Raw genomic sequence first — 22,633 nt, 5'->3', positions numbered from 1 at the left:
ATTGTTGTAGAGAAGCTCCACTATGAGATAGGTAGCAAATACATTTAACAAATAGTAGTAATAATAGTAGGAAACAGAGATTATGCTAAACTGCTAAAGGCTAATACTTTGCTTTGCAATGTGATGGGTTTCCAGTCACATTTTTTTTAAATTAAAAGAATATTTTATAAGAAAATTGAGTAAAACAGGGAACTTAGAAAATGCCAAGGAGTATATTGGCAAGCATATTGTTACCTCTAAACACCACATTGGATACAATGAGACACACATGCCACGAATGCCTTTAACCTGATTGATTCAATCAGGAATGTACTATTGAACTAATGCAATGTTTATTTGCATTACAGTTCAAAGAAAAGCACGTCCTCCCCTTTGTTTTCTGTTTCTGCATCAGCAATGCTTGACATTAGTTTAACCAAGAGAGAAATTCTCAGAGCTACATTTCTCTGGGACAAAGCTCCACTAAATAGAATCAGAAGCAAATTTCTCTGTAAATTTTTCTAAAACTTCGACAGTTTTTAACACGACGTCTTAACAAACTTCATGTTTCATATTTTCCTTTAATACAAATTTAGAATGTTTTCCTGAAGTCTATTATTTATTATTTATGTTCACCTGTATCAGGAAAGGGAGAAAATTGCAGGAAATTACACTTGGTTATATAAGAAACTGATAGCATGTAGACTTTAAATAAGTCTGTGTGAATCAGTGTTTCTTTATCTAATACTTCCTGATTCTATTGAACTTTGAGAATCTCTAGGCATCAGCTACGGTAGTCAAGAATACAAAATTTGAAGTGTACAGTACAGTTTGATGAAGTTTGATATATATGCTTCTGAAAATTCTGTGATAAAAAGATAGCACGTGTAAGAACACGATTGTTTAAATATACATCTGTGAGACACTGTTTTTTGAAAGACACACAAGATCCAATTGTCTAACTTCCTTAAGGGGCAAAGATAAACACACATCTTTAACAGCAATGATAACCAAGGAATCTGAGTTTTGGAAATTATGAATTCAAGGAATGAAATCAGAAGCCTGGCACAATCCATAACCAAACTTGCACTTCTCATCTTGATGCAGGCATGAAAACCCCAGGAACTCTGGGGTTCAATTAACCATGTGGATATTATTAAGCATATAAAATAGCAAGAATGTGAAAGTAGCAATTAAAAATATGATATATTTGTATGCTGGAGAAATGCCTCAAAATAATTATCCCAAATATTTGCTTTAATAAATAAAAATGGCTTTTCACAGTTGTATTTGCACCCCAGTGTGCCTCATTCCTGAAAGAAAATAGAAGAATAATTGGAAAGGAAAACTTTCTACATGAAAGATACAAAGATCACAAGAATACATAATTTATACACCACAGCAGGAGCTTTAAAGTTTAATAACAGAAAGTTGGATTTACCTAGATGAGAAAAATATATTTGTAATGGAGAAGTTTATTTGTAGCTGTAAGAACAAAAGCATCCAATCAAAATATTATTTTTGCATGAAATAGTCAGGTCTCACCTTCTGAAGACACCAAGACATTTGAGGTAGAATAATTATCAAATGGCACATTTTAGGTACGAAATATTGATATATGGTATGATACCATAACACCTCCTTGAGGGAGATGTGTGATCTTGAAACACAAAATATAAATAACATATAAATAAATATACAGTATCTTCAAACTGTAAAATGTGAGCTTCTGGGCAATCAGCATGCCACAATATGCCATGTATGCCTATTTCCACATATTAAAAACTTGCATATACTTGTGCATTGGGCTTGTGGATAGATAGATAGATAGATAGATAGATAGATAGATAGATAGATAGATAGATAGATAGATAGAATTCTTTATTGACCAAGTGTGATTGGACACACAAGGAATTTGTCTTGGTGCATATGCTCTCAGTGTACATAAAAGATACATTCATTAAGAGTTAAGAATCATAAGGTACAACACCATCCACATGTGCTGTACTGCTGTCTAGGTGTGTGCCTGTATATGTTGATTAACCAGCTCCCAGAAAGTGCAAAGTGAGCAAATCCTGACATCAACACATAGCCAATGAGTCAGTTCAAAAGAGATGGGGAAAAGCCACTATTTCCTTTGCCTATTATTTGGTATAATGGCAAACTAAACTCATTTAAATTGACTACACTCTGGACCAGGACTGTCAAACTCCTGGCCCACAGGCTGGATGCGTCACATGCTGGCCACACCCATGCCTGGTTTAGCAAAAGGGGGAAAAGTCTCAATATGTCACATGACACTGCCATGATGACGTGAGTTTTACACCCCTGCACTGGACACTACTTCCATTTCAGCAGGCATGTTGTACCTTTAAAACACAGCTATAAAAAGCCAATGCTATATTTTGACATTTTCTCCCACTACAGGGTTTGGAGTGAGGTTTTTTAAAATAATACCTTGTTGAAAAAAACTCTAAAAACTTGCATACACTTTTGTATTAACAAAAATGTGTGGCTATACTTCTGGAATTGTTTTGTTTTCTCATAAATGAATATGGTCATGATTGTTTCTTAATTTCAAAGAAACTCCAAATTTCAAAGTTCATCAGTCTTTTCTTCTTCTTCATCATTGTAAGGTCATACTTAGGTTACTGAGCTGGGAGTTCAATAGAGACTATGAATTCACAAAGTTATTCTAAAGTTTTGATTTCTTTTAGCCTAAAGATAATTGGTAATAAGTATAACTAAGTAAATGGACTTAAAGTCTATGTGCTATTTGAGTTGCTTTTCCGAATCTTGACAGAATATTAAGGAGAAATTTGTGAACCTTCCTCACTGTCTAAAGAGACTTTGCTGTGAAGGTAATTATATTTCCAACTATTGAGATGTCTTGGTACTTTCCTTCTGAGGTAGCATATCTGAGTAGTTTATTTTTTCACATGATGTATAATACTTAATAAAAAGAACTCACTGACACAGGTGTGATAATGGGCAAATTTCAATGACTTTTGTTTCTTTTTTTTAAAATAATTAAATAGTTCATATAGTTCATATACTATTCTTAATAATGGGTAGCTTGATTATCCAATTTGAGCCATAGTATTAGAATTAGAATTCTTTTTTATTGGCCAAGTGTGATTGGACACACAAGGAATTTGTCTTGGTGCAAATGCTCTCAGTATACATAAAAGAAAAGACACATTCATCAAGAGTCAAGAATCATAAGGTACAACACTTAATAATAGTCATAGGGTACAATAAGCAATCATCAAATCATACTAGGAAACAGTCAATATAAATGGTAAGGATACAAGCGACAAAGTCATACTGTCACAATAGGAGGGGTGGGTGATAAGGAGTGATGAGAAGATTAATTGTAATAGTAGTGCAGATTTTGTAAATAGTTGGACAGTGTTAAGGGAATTATTTGTTTAGCAGAGTGATGGCGTTCAGGAAAAAAACTGTTCTTGTGTCTAGCTCTTCTGGTGTGCAGTGCTCTAGTCTATATCATCATTTTCAGGGAAGGAGTTGAAACAGTTTATGTCCAGGATGTGAGGGGTCTGTAAATATTTTCACAGCCCTCTTTTTGACTCGTGCAGTATACAGGTCCTCGACTGAAGGCAGGGTGGTAGTAATTGTTTTTTCTGCAGTGCTAATTATCCTCTGAAGTCTCTGTCTGTCCTGTTGGGTTCCAGAACCAAACCAGACAGTTATAGAGGTGCAGATGATATACTCAATAATTCTTCTGTAGAATTGTATCAGCAGCTCCTTGGGCAATTTGAGTTTTCTGAGTTGGTGCAGAAATGATCTTGCTTGCCGTGATAAACCATAATATTTTGGCTTAGGACCTTGTCAGTTAAAGTCTCTCTCTCTCTCTCTCTCTCTCTCTCTCTCTCTCTGAAGTTTTAAAAAGAACATAAAAATTAACAGAAACTAATATAAAATAAAGGAAGAAAAAGGAAAAAAGAAAAAACAAAATGAGAAGAAATAAAAAACAAAGCTTCTAATTTTCTCTGCAGCAAGTACAAGCATGATTGGAAAGTAATCTTATTTTATGATAAAAAAAAAAAAACACCCCTCACTCTTTCTGTTATCCAATGTTTTTCTTATCAAAACCACAAGTCAAAAGTGCATTTTTTTCTATTTCATGCAAAAAGATAATAGGGGATTCCTAGCACTCTAATCAAACAACTGCATCATCTTTGCAAGTTCTATCAACTTCACCAATTATTTCTCCATTATGGGTAATGTTGAACGTTTCCAACTGAGCATATCTTGCAGCAGCTGTCATATTTAAAAACAAGCTTCCCTTACTTTTTCTAGTTGCCTATCCATTATTCCCAAAAGAAAATTTGATTGAATTGTATTTTAAAATCTTCTGGATCAAATTAACCACTGTTATTTTTAAACACCATGTATTATGGCTTTGTGTGAAGCAACCTTAATTATGTTTTTTTTTCCAAGAAATCATATAAACAATGGTTTAGCACAATAGGTGAACCTAGCCTATGTTTCTGAATACAGGTTGCTGGGGTTCAACAAAAGAGAACACTTTTGCTTTCCTGCTTTACTTATCCCATAGCCATGGTTACTCTCTGTAGGAAATAAGTGCTGGATTAGACTGAAGTTTGGCCTGATCCAGAAAAGCTCTTCTTGTAGCAATGAGCTATTCTCTTATTCCCAGCAGACAATTGTGACTCAGTAGCTGAAAACTGCTTAGTTCTGTTACATAATCCCCAATTTGGAATCTACTGGATGAGTTAAAGAACACCTTCCATTATCTCCTGCTAGCATAAGAACTGTAGCCAGTCCAAAGAACAACAGTTTGAAAAAAGCAGGCATGTACCATTGTTGAAAGTGTCAAACGAAGAAAGGATTCAAAAGCTGATTTAAGCACCTTGCTTTACAAACCACAATCCTTTCATGAGACCCTCAATCGGCCTTCTCCATCTTGATGTCCTCCAGTTATGCTACAATAGGAAAGACTGCCAAGACCAGCCAACCAAACATTTAACCAAATCACTTTGCATTTTACAAAAAAACTATTTGCAGATCTTTTCAAACAGTTAAACAGCAGGCTGAGGGTTATTCATAGGGCATTTCTGAATTATTCTGAATAATGAATAAATCTGAAAATGTGACAAAGTCCATAAAGATCATAATTCCCCAAGAGAAAACAATGTCAGGGAGATTTCTGTTTGTTTCTCTCTTTTTGCATATTCATCCTTATGAATTTTTATGGAATAGTCAAGCTCATGCCTGATTCTTTTGCAATAATAAAAAAAAATCTTAACATTGGCTTTTTTCCCTGTTTAGCAAAAAAAATGGTGAAAAAATAAACTGCTTGAAGCTATCCATTAATACATCCAGGGAGAGCTATAGAATCAGTTGTGATTGGAATGTCCTATGAGCTGAATCTAATATTAATATAATATGGTATATATTATTTAATACATTAAATATATACTTAATACTGTAAATATATATTTTGCATCTGTTTGCCAGAAACATGTGAACTGGCCTTGGTTTTAATCTTTGTTGCTTGGGAAAATTTATACATTAACAAAAACATCTGATATTCTCACCTAGGACCCTCATAATGTCAGATGAAGAAACCATTAGTAATTTATATTTGGGGGTATATTTTCCAATTTAAGAGCCAGTCTGATGTAGCAGTTAAGGCATCAGGTTGGTGGATAGTATTCTAATTTTGCCTTCGCTACAAAGCTAGTTGTGTGACCTTGGGCCATTTACTTTCTCTCAGGAAGAAGGCAATGGCAAAGTACTTGGGGAAAAACAACTTTCCAAGCAACTTGCAGGAACTTGCCCAGGGAGTTTCCAGGAGCGAACACTTCTTGATACACACGTATTAACTAATTTTTTAAAAATGCTTCCTGCTTCACTATCCTGAACCCACTTCTGCTTCTAATATCAACCTGATATTAGATAAAGAGTAGTTGTACAACCTGCCTGCAGGAATAGTCCACTAGTAAATGAATCTGATTGTGAGTAAATTCAATTCAGTGTTATAGCTTCTTGTTATCAACACATGGATAAAAGTATTATTTTCTGAGCATTTGAATAGGTTTTGTATAAACACAAATTAGAAACTAAACTAGTGATAAGACGGCTGATAAATCTTGGTAAACTATTATAGATTTATTCTTTCAGGGTAGATAGGACAGAAAACAAAGGAAAAGTTGTAACTTTGAAGAAGTTATTTTATACAAATGGTACAGATAGAATGTCTATTAAACTATTAATATATTTTATAATTTAATTATTTAAAGAACAGATCTACAAGGAGAAAGCCTTGGAAATGAAAGTAGCTTAATTTTAAATTTAATTTTATGGGTCACTAATAAAGGAAAATTAACTCCAGAGTATTAATTGGCTCCATTTTCCAAGATACAGCTTCAAATCACAATGGCATCAAAATAGTTCAAAATTACAAGGTGTGTGTGTGATTATGCTCCATAACTTTTCTGCAAAATGTGATATAGCAATGAGAATGGTGCCACACCAATCATTATGCATTTCTTTTTATTGGTGCCAATAAGATAACTTTCCATTCATTTATTGGTTTTTCATGTAACATTTTCATGCTTTTTGCATGAAAAACTGACAAGCTCTAACATCAGATTAAACGACAAGGTTCCATCTTTATTCGGTATCTAAACTGCACTTTTTGGTGTTTCTCTGGTGAACTGCAAGTAGGATCAACTCTTTGTTTTTCAGTCGTCTGCCTTGCTGTTCTCAAAGTGAAGATAAATTTATACTTTCATGTTGTACCATTTTCATTGTTCTACCGTACTTTGTTGAGAGGTTATGAGGCATCGTGATCATTAGACTCTTTGTTCCCTGATAGGCAAATATACTCGCTTCTGTATAAATATTTTATTGTGAAATAGCTTGAAAACTTTAGTCAACCAGCACATTTATCACCCGTTTTTAATTCATCTCATCAAAATATGTAACTTAACATATTTTATCTCAGAGGCTGATAATTTCACAACATTTGTATGGCATTTAACTTTTATTGTTGGATTAGATGCTGCACTCCTCTCATGCAACGGGATGAGCATGTACATAAGCAGCAGCCTGAAATCTTTAAATTTAACTACATGCATTTGATAAGTCTTCTGTCACCATCTTGAGGTAATAGTAGAAATTGCAATTTGTACTGTGTGTATGTGAGAGAGAGACAGAAAGATGGCAATCTACATTTATTTTTTTAAATCACTTTATTTATTCTAGATGTTCAAAATGGCATGTCCTCATCACACATTATATGAATAAATATATGAATAAAGTTGAACCTGGATGATCTTACCCTCCTAATACAATATATGAAGCTTTCGCTACCATGGTGCCAATGGGCATCTTCTGAGCTTTCAGACCCCCCCCCCTTCAATGCCAATTTAGAAAAAACAAACAAAAATCCTTATTATAATCATAGGCCAGAATAGGCCTGAGGAAGGAATATAGTCAATAAAAGAAGACATAGGTGTGTAAAAGGTATTAAGAGGCATAGGAAAGGATAGAGAGACATAAAAAGTTACAAAATATACAATGTTGAGTAGAAATAGGATAAATTAAAGAGAGTGCACTGTGGTAGCAAACTAGGAGTATGTACATCTAAATGAGGCTAAGAAGTCATCAACCAGCAGATTTTGTGTATTGTTGTGTACTACCAACACTGTATGTTGTAGCACAGTTGATGCCCAGAAGTAGCAGAGAAATATACAATTGTCACAGGTACCCTGGATACTTGTTGAGGATGAAGTTGATGTACTTTTTAAATGTGAGCACTGGAGAAAATGCTAGTGTTCCTCTATGCCCAGGATTATCATTCTGACAAGTTTCTGCATTGTGCATGGCTGAGGGAGAACAATGACATCGTGAAAAAAATAAAGGCTTTTCAATTTGTCAAGGGTGAAGGAAAATACCTGAGACCTTCACTGATGAAGTTTGGGGTCCTAGTTAAGTTAAACTGGCATTGTTATGCACTGTTTAATTATAGTTTTAGCCTGCTCATAACCCCTATTAAGTAGAGGCACAATAGGCCACAAAGGGGAATTTAGTCACAATTATTTCTTTTCAGTTGGATTGGAAATTATCACTCATAGTTGGGGATGGAAAGATCAGGAAGAGGGTTAATCTAAGGTGACAGCTTAGTATGGCCAGCCACAATTTATCCTTCACTTTCATGAGGTTCTTCTCCAATTGCAGTGAAGCAACAGACACATGCTTAGAAAAAAAAGAAGAACTTATAGAGATAAGAAAGCTTTGAAGAATTTTTGTGCAAGCTCCAGAGGGACAAAATTGTAAAAAAAAAGAAAAGAAAAAAAGCATAAAGAAGCTGTGCTAGCTGTTCTAGTGGATATAATAGAATTTGAATAGAATAGGCCATCTTTTGTCCTAAATCATTTGAGAGTGGCAGATGAACTCTTCTGTTTACTGCTTTTAAATCTATGAAGGCAGCATAAAAAGATACCACTTTGTGGGAGGAATATAGCTAAATAGCCAATATTGATCCTGGTCACTCCTGAACTATGGATTTTAAAGACTTAAGATTGATAAAAATGATCACTGATGAACTTGACTTTCAAGATTGAGGGAGATTGGGAAATGGATTCACTATATACAACTGGAAAACAAGTGTTATGAGCTGTTCTATTACAACTTACAAGATACTTTTAAAACTACAAATGCTGTGGAGATATTCACAAGTGTCTCATGACTTTGGGAAATAAAATTCCACGGTTAGGAAAGATCTCAATTAATATTTTCAGGGAAAGTCTTATAATTAAGGATCAATCAAGAATATTTTATCCTGGATGGACCAGAGACAATGATCATACTGATCAGAAGTCATCGTGGACATTCTAAGAGGGAAATACATTGACTGTTAACAGAGATCTCTGAAGTTTACTTTGGTTGTTGGTTTTACCTGGTCAGTAGGTCAGGCTAAGTGGATCGGGTAAAGAATGTTGTAGAAATTTATAAATTGTGTGCCTGCTTTGCAAGGGGGAAAGAGTTATTATCTTTGAAATATATTTTTCAGTATTCAACTGGGGGTGGGCAATTTATGTATATGTTTGGATTTGCATGCACTTTTTTGTAGTCTTGTTTAGTTTATTTTGCTTTTGTATTATCTTCTCCCTTTCCCCCTTTTTTTGCAATGTGCATTTTAATGTTTAGTATAATAAAAAAATTATACTAAAAAGAAAGAAAAGCTACTCTTCAGAAAAAATACTTGCTTTCCATACAAAAATGACTTAAAGAAGATGCACTATTTGCAGCCCTTTTCAATGAAACTTCATCTTGATCCTAAACCCTCCAATTTTGGGAGTTGCATTGGATATGTATCTCTAATTATCCAAAAGGCCAGTTGCTCTATAATAATTAATCAAATACCTGCTTTTTTTTTTGCCCAACCTGTCACTGACATTCTGCTCAGGATAATACGTGTTCTGTGTGCTGCAGACAGCAGGGATTCCATTTTGTTTGATATATATATCTGTGAGAAACACTTTTCTTCATGAAGATCCTGAAGACACTGGAGATATTTATCTGTACGTAAATGGCATTAAGAAACTTGTTCTAGCAATTCATTCTGGAAACACCAGTTTTCATGTATTATATCTGTGCTTATATGCCAACAATTTTGATTGCCTGCTATATACTTGAGAACTAGGCTTTGAGAAGGAGGCATCATAATTACTGATAAGTCCAGGCTAATTTGGCTCCTTTAAGACACCATCCCTATCCCATATGAAAAAATAGTAGGTAAGATTTGTTTCTGATAGAGTGGTACTTATGTTCAGACCACTCAGAAACCACAGATAATAAAACTGGAAAATACAATAATGTTTTATGTCAAATAACTTGAGTCCTCACTGGAGCATTTCATTAAAGAACTGAAAGAAAGGGAAGATATCCCCGATACATGACCAGCGCATATTTGTAACATCCGGAGAAGTCTCTGAGCTGTGACAGTTCTGACTTTTTCACACTGAAAAGAGGAAAACAAAAGATCAAACAGCACTTTTAAAATATCTGTAGAATTGTTACCCGATATAACGACAGGGGAGACAGTAAAATATATCCTTGTTCTACAAAAATGGGTAAATCCAAAAGGCCACTTAATTACTATGCCCACTTTCATCATCTGCCAGAGAAAGTATATTGCCAGGTACAGGGAATTACTACCAGGTAGTTCTCAATTTACAACAATTTTTTTTGCATCTGTTGAAGTTGCTAACTTTCCTGATGACTACATTCCATCTCACCATCCTGTCAGAACCTATCCTTCCACCACCACCCCAGCATCACACCTAATGAAGCTTCTTGGATGAGAAGCGAAACTTCTTCCTTAAAGAAAAAAAACAGCCCAGTTGCCTTTGAAAAAGCCCCTTTGAGACAACTATGATCTGGATGACTGAGAGTCTCCATAGACACAGCACTGAAAAAGGTTACTTATAGTCAAGGACTATCTGCATAGAATAAATCTGTACAAAGTTTCAGGCAAGCCAGCCACTTTTCAACCATTCCTCTGTAGCAAATGGAGAGTTCCAAACCCGAATTTAGCTTGACTGAGCTCAGGAAAATATAACATCCAATTGAAAATGTGAAGTGCAAAAATGCTTATTTTTTTTCATTACAGCTGCTCCATTATAGTTAAAAGTAGAATTAAAAAATTTATTTGTGATAGATTTGCTGTCAGTATTTGGTGAGTAACAGGCCTTAGTTATATGAGCAATTGCACTATGATAGCTCTTTCCTCCCAAGCCCAAAATTTTGGAATTACTTCATTGTTACATTAATCATGATTATTTTTTATCACTCTCTTCGGGAAAAGCCACAAGAAAATTTCACCTTGATACTGAGTAGGGCAAAAGCAATTCTTCACAACCACAATATCTTTACTTAATGGGCAAGCACAAGAATTATACTTATTTGATTTATAATTATTTTTATTGATGAAATCAATTCGTTGACCATAAGCTTTCCTCACACTTGACTATTTTTATAACTCAAAAAATAACCTCAAGGGTAGGAAGTTGCAGATCAAGGCACGTGCCCCTTGGCAATATTATGTGGACTAATAGCAATAACACATATACCGCTTCACAGTGCTTTATAACCCTCTCTAAGTGTTTTACAGAGTCAGCATATTGCCCCCCAACAATCTGAGTCCTCATTTTACCCACCTCAGTAGGATGGAAGGCTGAGTCAACCTTAAGACAGCTGCATTTTCTTTTAGAAACTATCAACTTCTCCAAGGAGCCATTGGGCAAGGTGGAAAAAATTAAACCATTAGCATGCAGCTTCTCATAGATTGACAATGGGGGAAAATATGAAATAACTTTGCTCTAATTTTGCCAGATTGGTAAATGAACATTGGAAAGGCTAATAGAGACAGTGATTCAATAACTGGAAACAGAAATAAGAAGGATAGCAATAGCACTTAGACTTATAGTTGATTATTTGGCTGATTATTTAAAAACTGGCATATATTGGTATTAGACTGCAAAATGAATTTGTTACCTAAACAATACAACTGTGTATGTAGTTTAAAAAAAAACCCCAAGAGGTCTTACTTCAAGCTCACAGAACAAGACAGGGCTACAGTAACGGTCTGCTAGCTTCCAGACAGCATCCATGTCCACACTGATTTTATTCATTCTACCTACTATTTTTTTAAAAAGATAAGAAAAGAATACATTTTCAGTCTTTTTTATCAGGTATGATATTATTTTGTTTCTTTTATTTAATATCAATAATATATTATTGGTAAAAACAGAAAGCATTTATATTTAAGCCCTGAACATTAAACATAGCTGATTCTGGTATAACAAATTGCTAAATGGTAATAGATTATTAAGTAAAAGTATACAAGTATGCAAGATGGAGCACTAGTTAGCTGTCAGAATTTAAATATCAACCTGCTACATTTGATGCAAAGTGCTGGTTGTTGAATAGAATAGACTGCCTGCCAAGTAGTTAGATTTGATAGATTGTTTTAAGCAGCAAATGTATCTCATACATACCACCAGTAACCAGAAGGCACACTTTTCCAAGGAAAAAGCTTGCATCTACATGTATAAGGGAAGCTTCTATATCTTCAAAACTGGAAAAAAGCAAATAAAAGGAAACAAAATGCAGGGTTATTTTTTTTACAAATGCAAAAATATCCCTTGCTATATTCATGATCTAGTGATAACAGCTTTTAATAAATCATAAGAAAAAAAAGCCCCCTTAATGAACAAATGCTTATGTTTCAAAGGAATTTTTATTTACATTTCAGTTAGAAAATAATTGATTTCAGTTTCTACATAATCTCTTTTATGTTACTGAATTCCTCAAGGAGCAAATTTCTCTAGATAATATTCAAGTTTAGAAGAAAAAACTCTATTATTTTAATGATATTAGAAATTTATTAAATGGGATTTCATTCTAACATTAGATTTTTATCCCTATTTTTTTATAAATACTGTATATACTTGAGTATAAGCCGAGTTTTTCAGCACATTTTTTGTGCTGAAAAAAAACCCCTCGACTTATACTCGAGTGAGATTCCCCTCTGGAAAAAAAAATGGAGCTCCGGAGCTGGGCATTCGCTTCCCTGCTTCCGTGTTTCCTTTGCAACTTTTAAGCATGTGGGTAATCGGAAGCAGAAAAGTTCTTGCATGAGGATATGTTTTTTCTTTTTTTAACTGTTTTTTTTTTGGGGGGGAAAGACCCACCGCTATGTGAGAATGCTCAGACACGAAATCTATCCGCCCGAAAATAAGTGTGTGTGTGTGGGGGGGATTTTTAACAGAGGGAATATGTAGGGAGAAGGCAAAAGCGACGGAAGATCCTTCAGGGGAAACTGAGGGAGAGACTCACCCTTGGTCCAGATGAGCCCCCTTCCCCGCCCCTAAGGAAGCAGAGACAGCCAGCAAGGGCAGGCAAGCCCCACTTCACGGACTCCGTCCGTCCTGGCTCCACCCACCCAAACCACGAAGTCCCCAATCGCGAGCCCAGAATCGCCCTCCCTCAGGGGCAGCAACGCCCGGTGTTTCCCGAGACAAGAAGCTCCGCCGTGCAGGCGCCCTGGCTCTAGGCTCGGGGCTCAGAAACAGCGAGCCGAGGTCGCCCTGGCTCCGCTCAGCTCTTTCTCAGCCCCAGCTGCTTTCAGTCTGCTCGGGAGGATGGGAGGAGGTGGTGGCTCGCGTTGTTTCTGAGCTCTGGCTGGCTCGCGGGCTCAGAAAACCACGAGCGAGTCACCGGCTCAGCTTGGTTTCCTCCTCCTCCTCCCAAGCGGACTGGCAGCTGGAAAGCTGAGCCAGCCGGCACGCTTGCAGCGAGCTTGACTTAAGCGCTGGCTGCGACCAAGGACGTGTTTAAGCGCTGCCGACCAAGTGTTTCACAAATACCAGTGGGACCTCCATCCACCACCACCCCCCCTCTTTTGCCTCCTTCCTTCTGATCAATCAGGTTTTCCCAGTATTTGCTCACAGCTGCGTTTTCTCTTCTGCCGTGCTAGGCATTGAACGCGGGATTTCTGATTCCCCTTACATGTGCATGGATATGCCGCGGGCGTTTTCTTCCAAACGCCCACAGGCAGAGAACACTGACTTTCATGATAGTGAGATCATTTCCCAAATTAATTGATTCACTAACCCAAAAGAAGATGTTGATGACAGTGGGAGGCAGGAGTCACTCTCTCCCTTGCAAGAAAAAGCAAAGCCGTTCTTATGATCTCTCTCTCTCCCCTTCAGCATACAGTCCTTGCAAATGCAAAACCCCGGAGCATTTGCAAGCGCGATCCGTATTGACTGTGGAGAGAAGAGAGAGAGAGAGAGAGAGAGAGAGAGAGAGAGAGAGATCATAAGAACGGCTCTTGCTTTTTCTTGCAAGGAGAGAGTGACTCCTGCCTCCCACTGTCATCATCATCTTCTTTTGGGTTAGTGAATCAATTAAACCTTTCATGATAGTGAGATCGTTTCCCAAATTTCCCTTAAATCAGGGAAGAAATCACAAAAAAACCTTTGGACTGAGAATAAGCCTGTTCCTACGATGCCATTTTTGTTCACTGCAGTGTGAAAAGTGTGAAAAAACACACTTCTTTTTCTTCATCTTCTTGTTCCCTATTTACTGGTCTCTTTCAAAGAGGAAATTGTGAACATCAAACTTATTCTCAACTGTCCTAGTGAAAGTTTTTATTGGTATCTATTTTTATTTTTGAAATTTACCAGTAGCTGCTGCATTTCCCACCCTAGGCTTATACTCGAGTCAATAAGTTTTCCCAGTTTTTTGTAGTAAAATTAGGTGCCTCGGCTTATATTCGGGTCGACTTATACTCGAGTATATACGGTAACTTAAACCAGAGAACATACCTAATGTACCTAATTTTACATGCTTTAGAACAATATTTAAAAATGAGAGTTTATAGCTTCCAAATCTATTCAAATGCAAATAGGTAAACTTTTGTTCCCCCTTGAGTTTATTACACTTTGCCCAAATTAGCAATTAAACAAGCAAATCCCTTCTCTCCTTCTGTCAAATATATTTCTGTTCATACCTGTATTTGCTTTGAACATTAATCATAAAGACAATCAAATCGATCCTTGGTCGAATGTGGTTTCTCTCCACAGGTAAAGGAAGAGAGGCTGCCAAATGGCTACAAAAAAAAAAAAAATTCAGTCAACAGCCCCAAACCAAGTTTGTTCTAAAGAAGCTTTATCAGAAAAGAAAATATTAACACTGAAGTATTCAACTAAACTACAGCACTTCAGAAAGAAAAAAATAGTTGCAAATGTAACATAGTATGGTTACACTTAAGTACTAGCTATGTGATTTTATCTGAATATTAACTTCTGCTAGTTCCAAGTGTACTGGGCTACAATCCCATTATAACAAGCCAGAAAGTGACATAAAACTGTTATGTGCCAGATATTGGCAAGAAATATTAACACAATTGCTGAACAATGTAACAGTTCCATTAAATAGTCAAGTCTCTACTTTAGTCATCAACCAGTAAACTATTATCTAGTTAGGATTACCCCCATTTTTAATAGAAACCAGAATTAGTGCACAGCCCAGATCATTCCCAGAAATTGACAACATAATTAAAAGCAAGGGCTCTGCAGGTACAGATTGAACATATATTTCCTCATTTTTGAGCATGGTACTTTACCATAATACCATAGACCAGTGGCCGCCAACTGGTGGGCCGTGGCCCACTAGTGGGCTGTGAGAAAATTTTGATGGGCCGCAGAGAAATCTCACCCTCAGAGCACCCCCCCACCAAAGCAATTAATCCAGGCTGCGCAGAAACACAAGGCTGCGCTGCCCACATGGCCTGCGGGAACCCTCCCGGGCCACTCACTCCTTATCTGGCAAATTTGCCTGCTAAATTGCTATTTTTCCAACCATCAGCTGTTCTGCTGTGCTGGGAGATTTAGATTAGCTAGGAAGCAATGGTTCTTCCTAGATTAGCTAGGAAGAAATGGTTGGATTTCTTGCTTTCTAGCTAAGCACAGCCGAACCTCCCTTAGGACTGAAGGTTCTATTATTCAGTGCAGACTCACGGCAAGCAAATTTTATGTGACAGACTCAGCTAGCCAATGGCAGATAGATAGATCACTGAATGATTCTGTGAGCAACTCAATCTGCCTGCCTGCTTTGCCTGATTTTGGGTAAAAATTGCTCTTTTTTAAATAAAAAAATTCAATATTTACATACATGGTGTGTTGTGAGTTAATTTTGTGTTTGCTTGCAAGCAAATTTTATGTGACAGACTGAGCTAGCCGATGACAGATAGATAGATCTCTGAATGAATCTGTGAGCAACTCAATCTGCCTGCCTGCTTTGCCTGATTTTGGGTAAAAGTTGCTCTTTTTTATAAAAAATTCAATATTTATATAAATATTTATAATATTTACATACAAGCCATGCCCAGCCAGTCACATGACCACCAAGCCACACCCACAAATTAGGCCATGCCCACAGAACCAGTTAGTGTTCCCTGGGATTTAAAATTATGAGTTTGGTGGTCCCTGAGGTCCAAAAGGTTGGCGACCCCTGCCATAGACCACAATAGTCATTGTTTTAGATTAACAAGTGCTCTATAGCAGTGGTCCCCAACCTTTTTTGTACCAGGGACCGGTTTCAAGCAGAAAATTTTTGCAAGGACCGGGAGGGGGAGAGAAGAGAAGGAGGCTTCGCTCTCTCGCTGTTCCACCAGCCCAGGGGTGGGGGGCTTTTCCTGTCGCCGCAGCTATTCCGAAGCGCCCGTTTCACCCCACCGCCCGCACGCTGCGCGTGCGCTTCAATCCACAGTGTCCCGTTCTGCCTGCCTGCCTGCCTGCCTTAGTTTCTGGTTGTTTGGGAGCAGCTTCGGCTGAGAATAACTATTCGCCTCTTTTACTCAGCCGAAGCTGTTCCGATTCAACCATTAACGCAGGCAGGCAGGCAGGCAGAACGGAGCACTGGGTAAACCCCGCGCGGGCGGACGGGGTGGGGGAGAAACGGGTGCTTCGGAGGCGCTGCGGCGACAGGAAAAGCCCCCCTTCTTTGAAGCAGTTTCTTCCTGGGCTGGTGGAGGAGCGAGAGAGCGACTGAGAGAGCTGACCCAGAGAGAAGGACAGGCTTCGTTGCTTCCTCCCTCCCCTTCTTTCATTTGTGTCCTTGATCCCGATCCCAGCAGCATTCACCGAAGGTGAAGAAAGCCGCCATTTTTTAAAAAAGAAATTCTTTGCGGCCCGGTAGAGAGTGCTCCACGGCCCGGTACCGGTCCGCGGCCCGGTGGTTGGGGACCCCTGCTCTATAGAATTCCACAAAACGCAGGTGAGAACAAAAATTTGGCAATGTTTTTTAAAGTGGAGTCTTGTTTCCACTACTTACATATTTATTTTAAAATCTTGCTTTTCCTTAAGTATAGTTTCTGCTAGTTGCTGCTGGAAAACATCATTTGTTCCCACCAACTATGGGATTAATGAGGAAAAAGTTAGTTCAAACAGCTGCAAGAAAAACAGTGATCAATTCTAATCTGCTATACTTTTGTTATCCTCATTCTTCTATTATCAAATTCAATTAGACGAATTTTATCAGACTCAATAGAAAATATAGCTATTAACTGGGAGGAATTTAATAGGTGGTCTTTATTTTCAGTATAATGTGTCATTGTCACTTCCTTAGTTTACTTGGCAACATTATAGTAGTGATTTTCTTCCTGTATCCTTTTTCAACTTCCCAATCCAGCCTATGTATCTGGAAATTCCAGATGTCATCTCACCAAAGTATTAGATCCAAACCTCGGGAGCTTTTCTTGAGATAGGCTAAGGAGCTGCCGTCAACTGCTGGGACCTGGGATAATTAATAAGTGCAGAGGCTCATACTCGTAAAGATATTCATCTACTTTGCAGTCCCAAAGATGCTTTATTTCAAGAGGCAACTGGACTTTCTGGAAGTCCAGTTGTCTCTTGAAAAAACCAACTTTGAGACAACCACGACCTGGATGACTGAGAATCTCCATAGCCATCTACTTTGCAGATTTTCCCTTCGGATCGAGAGGCGTGACTATTACATAAGCAAAATCATTCCGCGGGATGTCGCTCCTTGGAAAGTTTCAGCGCAACTCCCGCGTCAAGCTGAAATGACCCAAATCAATTCAGCGGGCTAAAAAGAGACAGACCTCCCGACCACTGGCTGAAGGACGGAGTCACTTTTTTTACCCGTTTTCAGCTCGGGACCTCAGAACCGATAACCGGAGAAGGGACGGCAAGCGCAGACGTTACCCGTTTTCTCGACGGCCCGATACGTACCAAAATGGTCGCGGAATTCAGTGTTGGGAGTTTCCCAAAGGCACTCAACGCCGACATTATCACAACTAAGAAAAACGCATTCTCCTTTTCAAACTACCGCCAACAAGCGTCGCCGTGACGTCATTATATCGTCGCCTGCGGGCGGTCAGAAGACGAAGGTGGAAGACGGATTCCGTAACGAGACCTTTTTTTTACTGCGCATGTGCGCATGTTCCGGGCGTTGCACGGAACGCGATGAAAGAAATTGTGCGCATGCGCGTCACTTCAGAAGATCTGGTTTTGTTGCTGTTGTGTACCACAGCCGGCCCCGGCGTTTTAGGGCATGCGCGCTTTAGTCTCGCTGTTTTCTCTCGGGATAGTGGGGTGTAGTTACGGGGCGTTCTGTGCTCCCCTGAATGAAATGATTGTTTGTAACCACAAATGAAACTCCAAACATGCACTTTGTACAAAAGAGGAAATTTTGTCACAGGTTTAATTTCTCCTCTAAATTTTATTCTAAAATTTTATTCTCCTAAATTTTATTCTCTAAATTTTTATTGGATACCAATAAAGTAAAAACTGATGGCTTGGAATGCCGCATAAATAAAAAAAAAACTATAGCATCACTTCCCGTGCAGGCACATTCCATTTAAACGAAAGAAAGCGAAATACCTATCATTACAGAGATCCCTCCATGTGCAACTATGGCTCTTGGCTATCAATAGCACCATCTAGTTTTCGCTCAGTTATTCTGTTATCAGGACAAGCTAAAATTAGGGCTGCTCGTGAAACTTAGGCTGCAAGGAACATAATGCTGCTGCTTGTTTCATGACCTACTTAATTTTTATTTGGTATCTCAAGGGGAAAACTCAGAATGTGCTCATGTGCCCTGCCTTATTTAGAGGCTTGTAAAATTCCTCTGCTCTTATTTGTCCCGTGTTGTACTTAAAAGAGAAAATTGCTAGCCCTTGTTTAAAATTTCAAATTCAGTTCTTATAAGAATTTGATATTTTGAACACTGAATGGGCTAACAGGCTATTGAAAGAATAATGAGAAAAAATAGTGACTGTAATTCTCATACTGAGTTTTCTCTTATTTTTTTCTCTTTAAGGAAAAGTGTTAGTCCCAATACTGTTTATGTAGCAGTAATATGTGTTTTACTGTAAATTCTTTCAAGTTTTGTTAATGGATCCAAATACACAAATGTTTTAATAAAATAAAGTTTTACTGTAGTTTTTACAAAAATCATTTTGTATATTAATTTGTAAAAATAAATGTACATATTCAGGTATTGATTTTGTTACCTTGCCTGATGAACATGAGTAGAGTAATTTGTGAGTAAAGTTCCTAATTGCCAGGTAGGGCTGACAGTATCAAAGAGAAGATGGTCATGAAATATTTTCCATATGCACAGAAACTAGGACAAGAAATAATGAATATAAGTTGAAGCTATCTAGATTTCATTTGCAATAAGAGCAAACTGCAAGGCAGTAAGATCTATACAGCCACAGAACAGCCTATCTATAGAGACTATGGATTCTCTGTCTCTGGAAGTGTCGGGCTTCAAAGAGCCTACCGGTTTATCTCCTGGAGTGAAGCCCCACACATTATCTTGGTTGGGGAATGAATGTCCGATCCTGCCGTTTCCAATATGTTGACTTGATCGGAAAACGTCTCCTACTTTTGAAGATCCCATCCTGGTTCGACCCATCCATCCCGTATCGGCACGAACATATGACAAGGATGGGGTGGGAGGAGGGTTATCGCTCCGACGAAACACAAAAACTCATTGGGGAAGTTACGGCACGGCTTGAGAATTAAAACCACATTCTGTTTGGTAATTAGTTGCGTTTAGAATTGCGGGGTGGAGGCGTGTAGGACTAATGGGGAGGGCAAATGTTAGTTAGCTGCATGGGGTGGGGCTGCATGATAAATTGCGCTGAGAGACGAATGATCTCAGCGCTGACTTTATCCGGTATATCTGTTGTTGCCGTGTTTGAAGGAAAACGAGCGAAAATAAACATACCTATTCACAACAAATCCTGTGAGTAATATAGTTTATTGCTAGAATTCCTACGTGTTCAAACGGAGGCTAACAGAAAGTCAGTGCTCACCTTTTCAAAAACCTAGTTTACTGTGAGTAATGGCACAGGGCACAGATCCGGAATGGACGGTGGAGGAAGGCATAGAAGTGGTTGGAGCCGATGGTGGAGAGGGCCATGAAAAACGGACTGTGGAAATGGAGAGAGAGGATGTGCCATTGACAGTACCACCTGTAGTAAAGCCTAAAACAACTAAGGTGCGATTAAGTGACCCAGACCCTGGCTTAAAGGAGGAGAAGGGGAAAGAATATAGGCAAAAGGAGTGTATTTAGATTATATTTTAATTTATTCTAATTCTAAGCAAGAACATATTAAATTAGTCAGACAGGTGCTTAAAAAATTATTGGATGCCCAACTTTATGTAAAATTATCAAAATGTGAATTTCACACTAAACAATTAGATTATTTGGGATATCGTATTTCAGAACGAGGAGTGGAAATGGACCCAAAAAAAGTGGAAGCGGTATTAAAATGGCAAGCTCTGAAAACCAGGAAACAACTGCAAAGTTTCTTGGGGTTTGTAAATTTTTATAGACAATTTATTCCATGTTTTGCTGATGTCGCTATACCACTAATGGATTTATTACGAACTAAATCTATTGGTATTGGAAATCCAAAACCAAGTGCTATGTTAAAATGGACTGACCAATGTCAAACAGCATTTGATAACCTAAAAACTCTGTTTGCACAAGAGCCAGTATTGAAACACCCAGATGCAACTCTACCATTTATCATTCAAGCGGATGCCAGCGATGTAGCGGTAGGAGCTGTTTTGTTGCAAAGGAATAAAGAAGGTAATTTACAACCATGTGCGTATATATCTAGGAAATTTAGTCCAGCTGAACGAAATTGGGCAATTTGGGAGAAGGAAGCATTTGCTGTTCACTGGTCATTACTGAACTGGAGACATTTACTAGAAGGAAGTTCACAACCGTTTGAGGTGTGGACCGATCATAAAAATCTAGAAGCACTCCAAAATCCACGACAGTTGTCGCCAAAGCAAGTTCACTGGGCAATATTTTTTAAAAGATTTAACTTCACGTTAAAATATGTCCCATCAGGGAAAAACTTTATGGCGGATGCTTTGTCAAGACTTCCTCAGTATAATAGTGTGCGAGAGAATATAATCCAACCATTGATACCGGCTACTAATAGGATAGAATCTTTATGATCCACAATACTTACAACTGACTTACCTACAATATTAGTGGAAGATGAATGGTTAATAAATAATAAAAATAAAATAGAAATGAAAAATGGGATCGCATGGCAAGGAACTAAAATATATGTGCTGAACACGTTAAGATCAATAGTATTAAAAAAATGTCATGACGTTAAACAGATAAAGTACGTAAGCAATGGAACTCAGTTTGTATCGCTTTGAAAAAAGTGCAGGAAGCATATAAAATCCAAGCAGATAAAAAAAAGATCAGCACAAACACAATATGATGTTGGAGATTGGGTATATCTATCGACTAAATACCTACATCTCGTTTTAACTAGCAAAAAACTAGGTCCAAAATACATTGGACCATTTCACGTTATACAAGTAATAAATCCTGTGACAGTTGGTCTTCGACTTCCCTCTTGGTTCAAAAGAGTTCACCCCGTATTTCATATCAGTCTTCTAAAACCTGCAAATATGACACGACAAGAGCCTAGATTGCATACTCCAGGACCAGTCCGTGATGACCATTACGAAATCGATGAAATACTCGATTCACGTCACAGACATGGAGTATTGCAATATTTAGTCTGGTGGACAGGTTACCCATTAGCTGATGCATCGTAGATACCCCATACAGATGTATCGGCATCTCGTCTGAGACGACAGTTCCATATAAAAAACCCTACCAAGGCGAGTGGGAGGGATGAAGTACGATGTATACATGTAACTAATAATAACCTTTCTGTTACAGAAGGAACAATGGTAGAGGGGGCCACCTGTCAGGCTTCAAAGAGCCTACCGATTTATCTCCTGGAGTGAAGCCCCACACATTATCTTGGTTGGGGAATGAACGTCCGATCTTGCCGTTTCCAATATGTTGAGTTGATCGGAAAACGTGTCCTACTTTTGAAGATCCCATCTTGGTTCGACCCATCCATCCCGTATCGACACGAACATATGACAAGGATGGGGTGGGAGGAGGGTTATCGCTCCGACTCCTCTCATTAGCCGAAACGAAACACAAAAACTCATTGGGGAAGTTACGGCACGACTCGAGAATTAAAACCACATTCTGTTTGGTAATTAGTTGCGTTTAGAATTGCGGGGTGGAGGCATGTAGGACTAATGGGGAGGGCGGATGTTAGTTAGCTGCATGGGGTGGGGCTGCATGATAAATTGCACTGAGAGACGAATGATCTTAGCGCTGACTTTATCCGGTATATCCGTTGTTGCCGTGTTTGAAGGAAAACGAGCGAAAATAAACGTACCTATTCACAAGAAATCCTGTGAGTAATATGGTTTATTGCTATAATTCCTACGTATTCAAACAGAGGCTAACAGGAAGTTTTTAAGAAGACTGGATAGCCATCTCTTGAGATGGTTTAATTGATTTATCTGAACATTGCAGAGCGTTGGACTAAATCAGGGCAGTCAAGCTCTCGGCCCTGGTTTAGCGAAGGGGAAAAAAGTCCCGATACATCATGTGACGCCATGACAGTGTGAGTTTGACACCCCTGGACCAGATGATTCTTGTGATCCCTTTCAACTCCACAGTTCTTTTATTTATTTAAATTGAAATAAATAAT

General features: G+C 38.1%; 1 protein-coding gene across 1 annotated transcript; it reads right to left on the bottom strand.

Moving 5' to 3' along the window:
- Positions 1-7,204: 7,204 nt before the first annotated feature.
- On the bottom strand, positions 7,205-18,013 carry CENPM (centromere protein M). The gene is made up of 6 exons (XM_026694784.2): positions 17,799-18,013; positions 16,879-16,958; positions 14,555-14,653; positions 12,036-12,115; positions 11,586-11,677; positions 7,205-9,997 (listed from the first exon to the last, which is right to left on the bottom strand). Exons 1-6 carry the CDS (start codon positions 17,853-17,855, stop codon positions 9,857-9,859), a joined length of 549 nt encoding a protein of 182 aa, XP_026550569.1. The 5' UTR covers positions 17,856-18,013; the 3' UTR covers positions 7,205-9,856.
- Between the last annotated feature and the right edge of the window lie 4,620 nt (positions 18,014-22,633).

Source organism: Notechis scutatus, chromosome 6 (genome assembly GCF_049901735.1).
Source record: "Notechis scutatus isolate UNSWTSFEM ecotype Mainland chromosome 6, rNotScu1.2, whole genome shotgun sequence".
Taxonomy (NCBI): Eukaryota; Metazoa; Chordata; class Lepidosauria; order Squamata; family Elapidae; genus Notechis; species Notechis scutatus.
The sequence above is the reverse complement of the archived record's forward strand: the minus strand, read 5'-3'. Positions and strand labels throughout refer to the sequence as shown.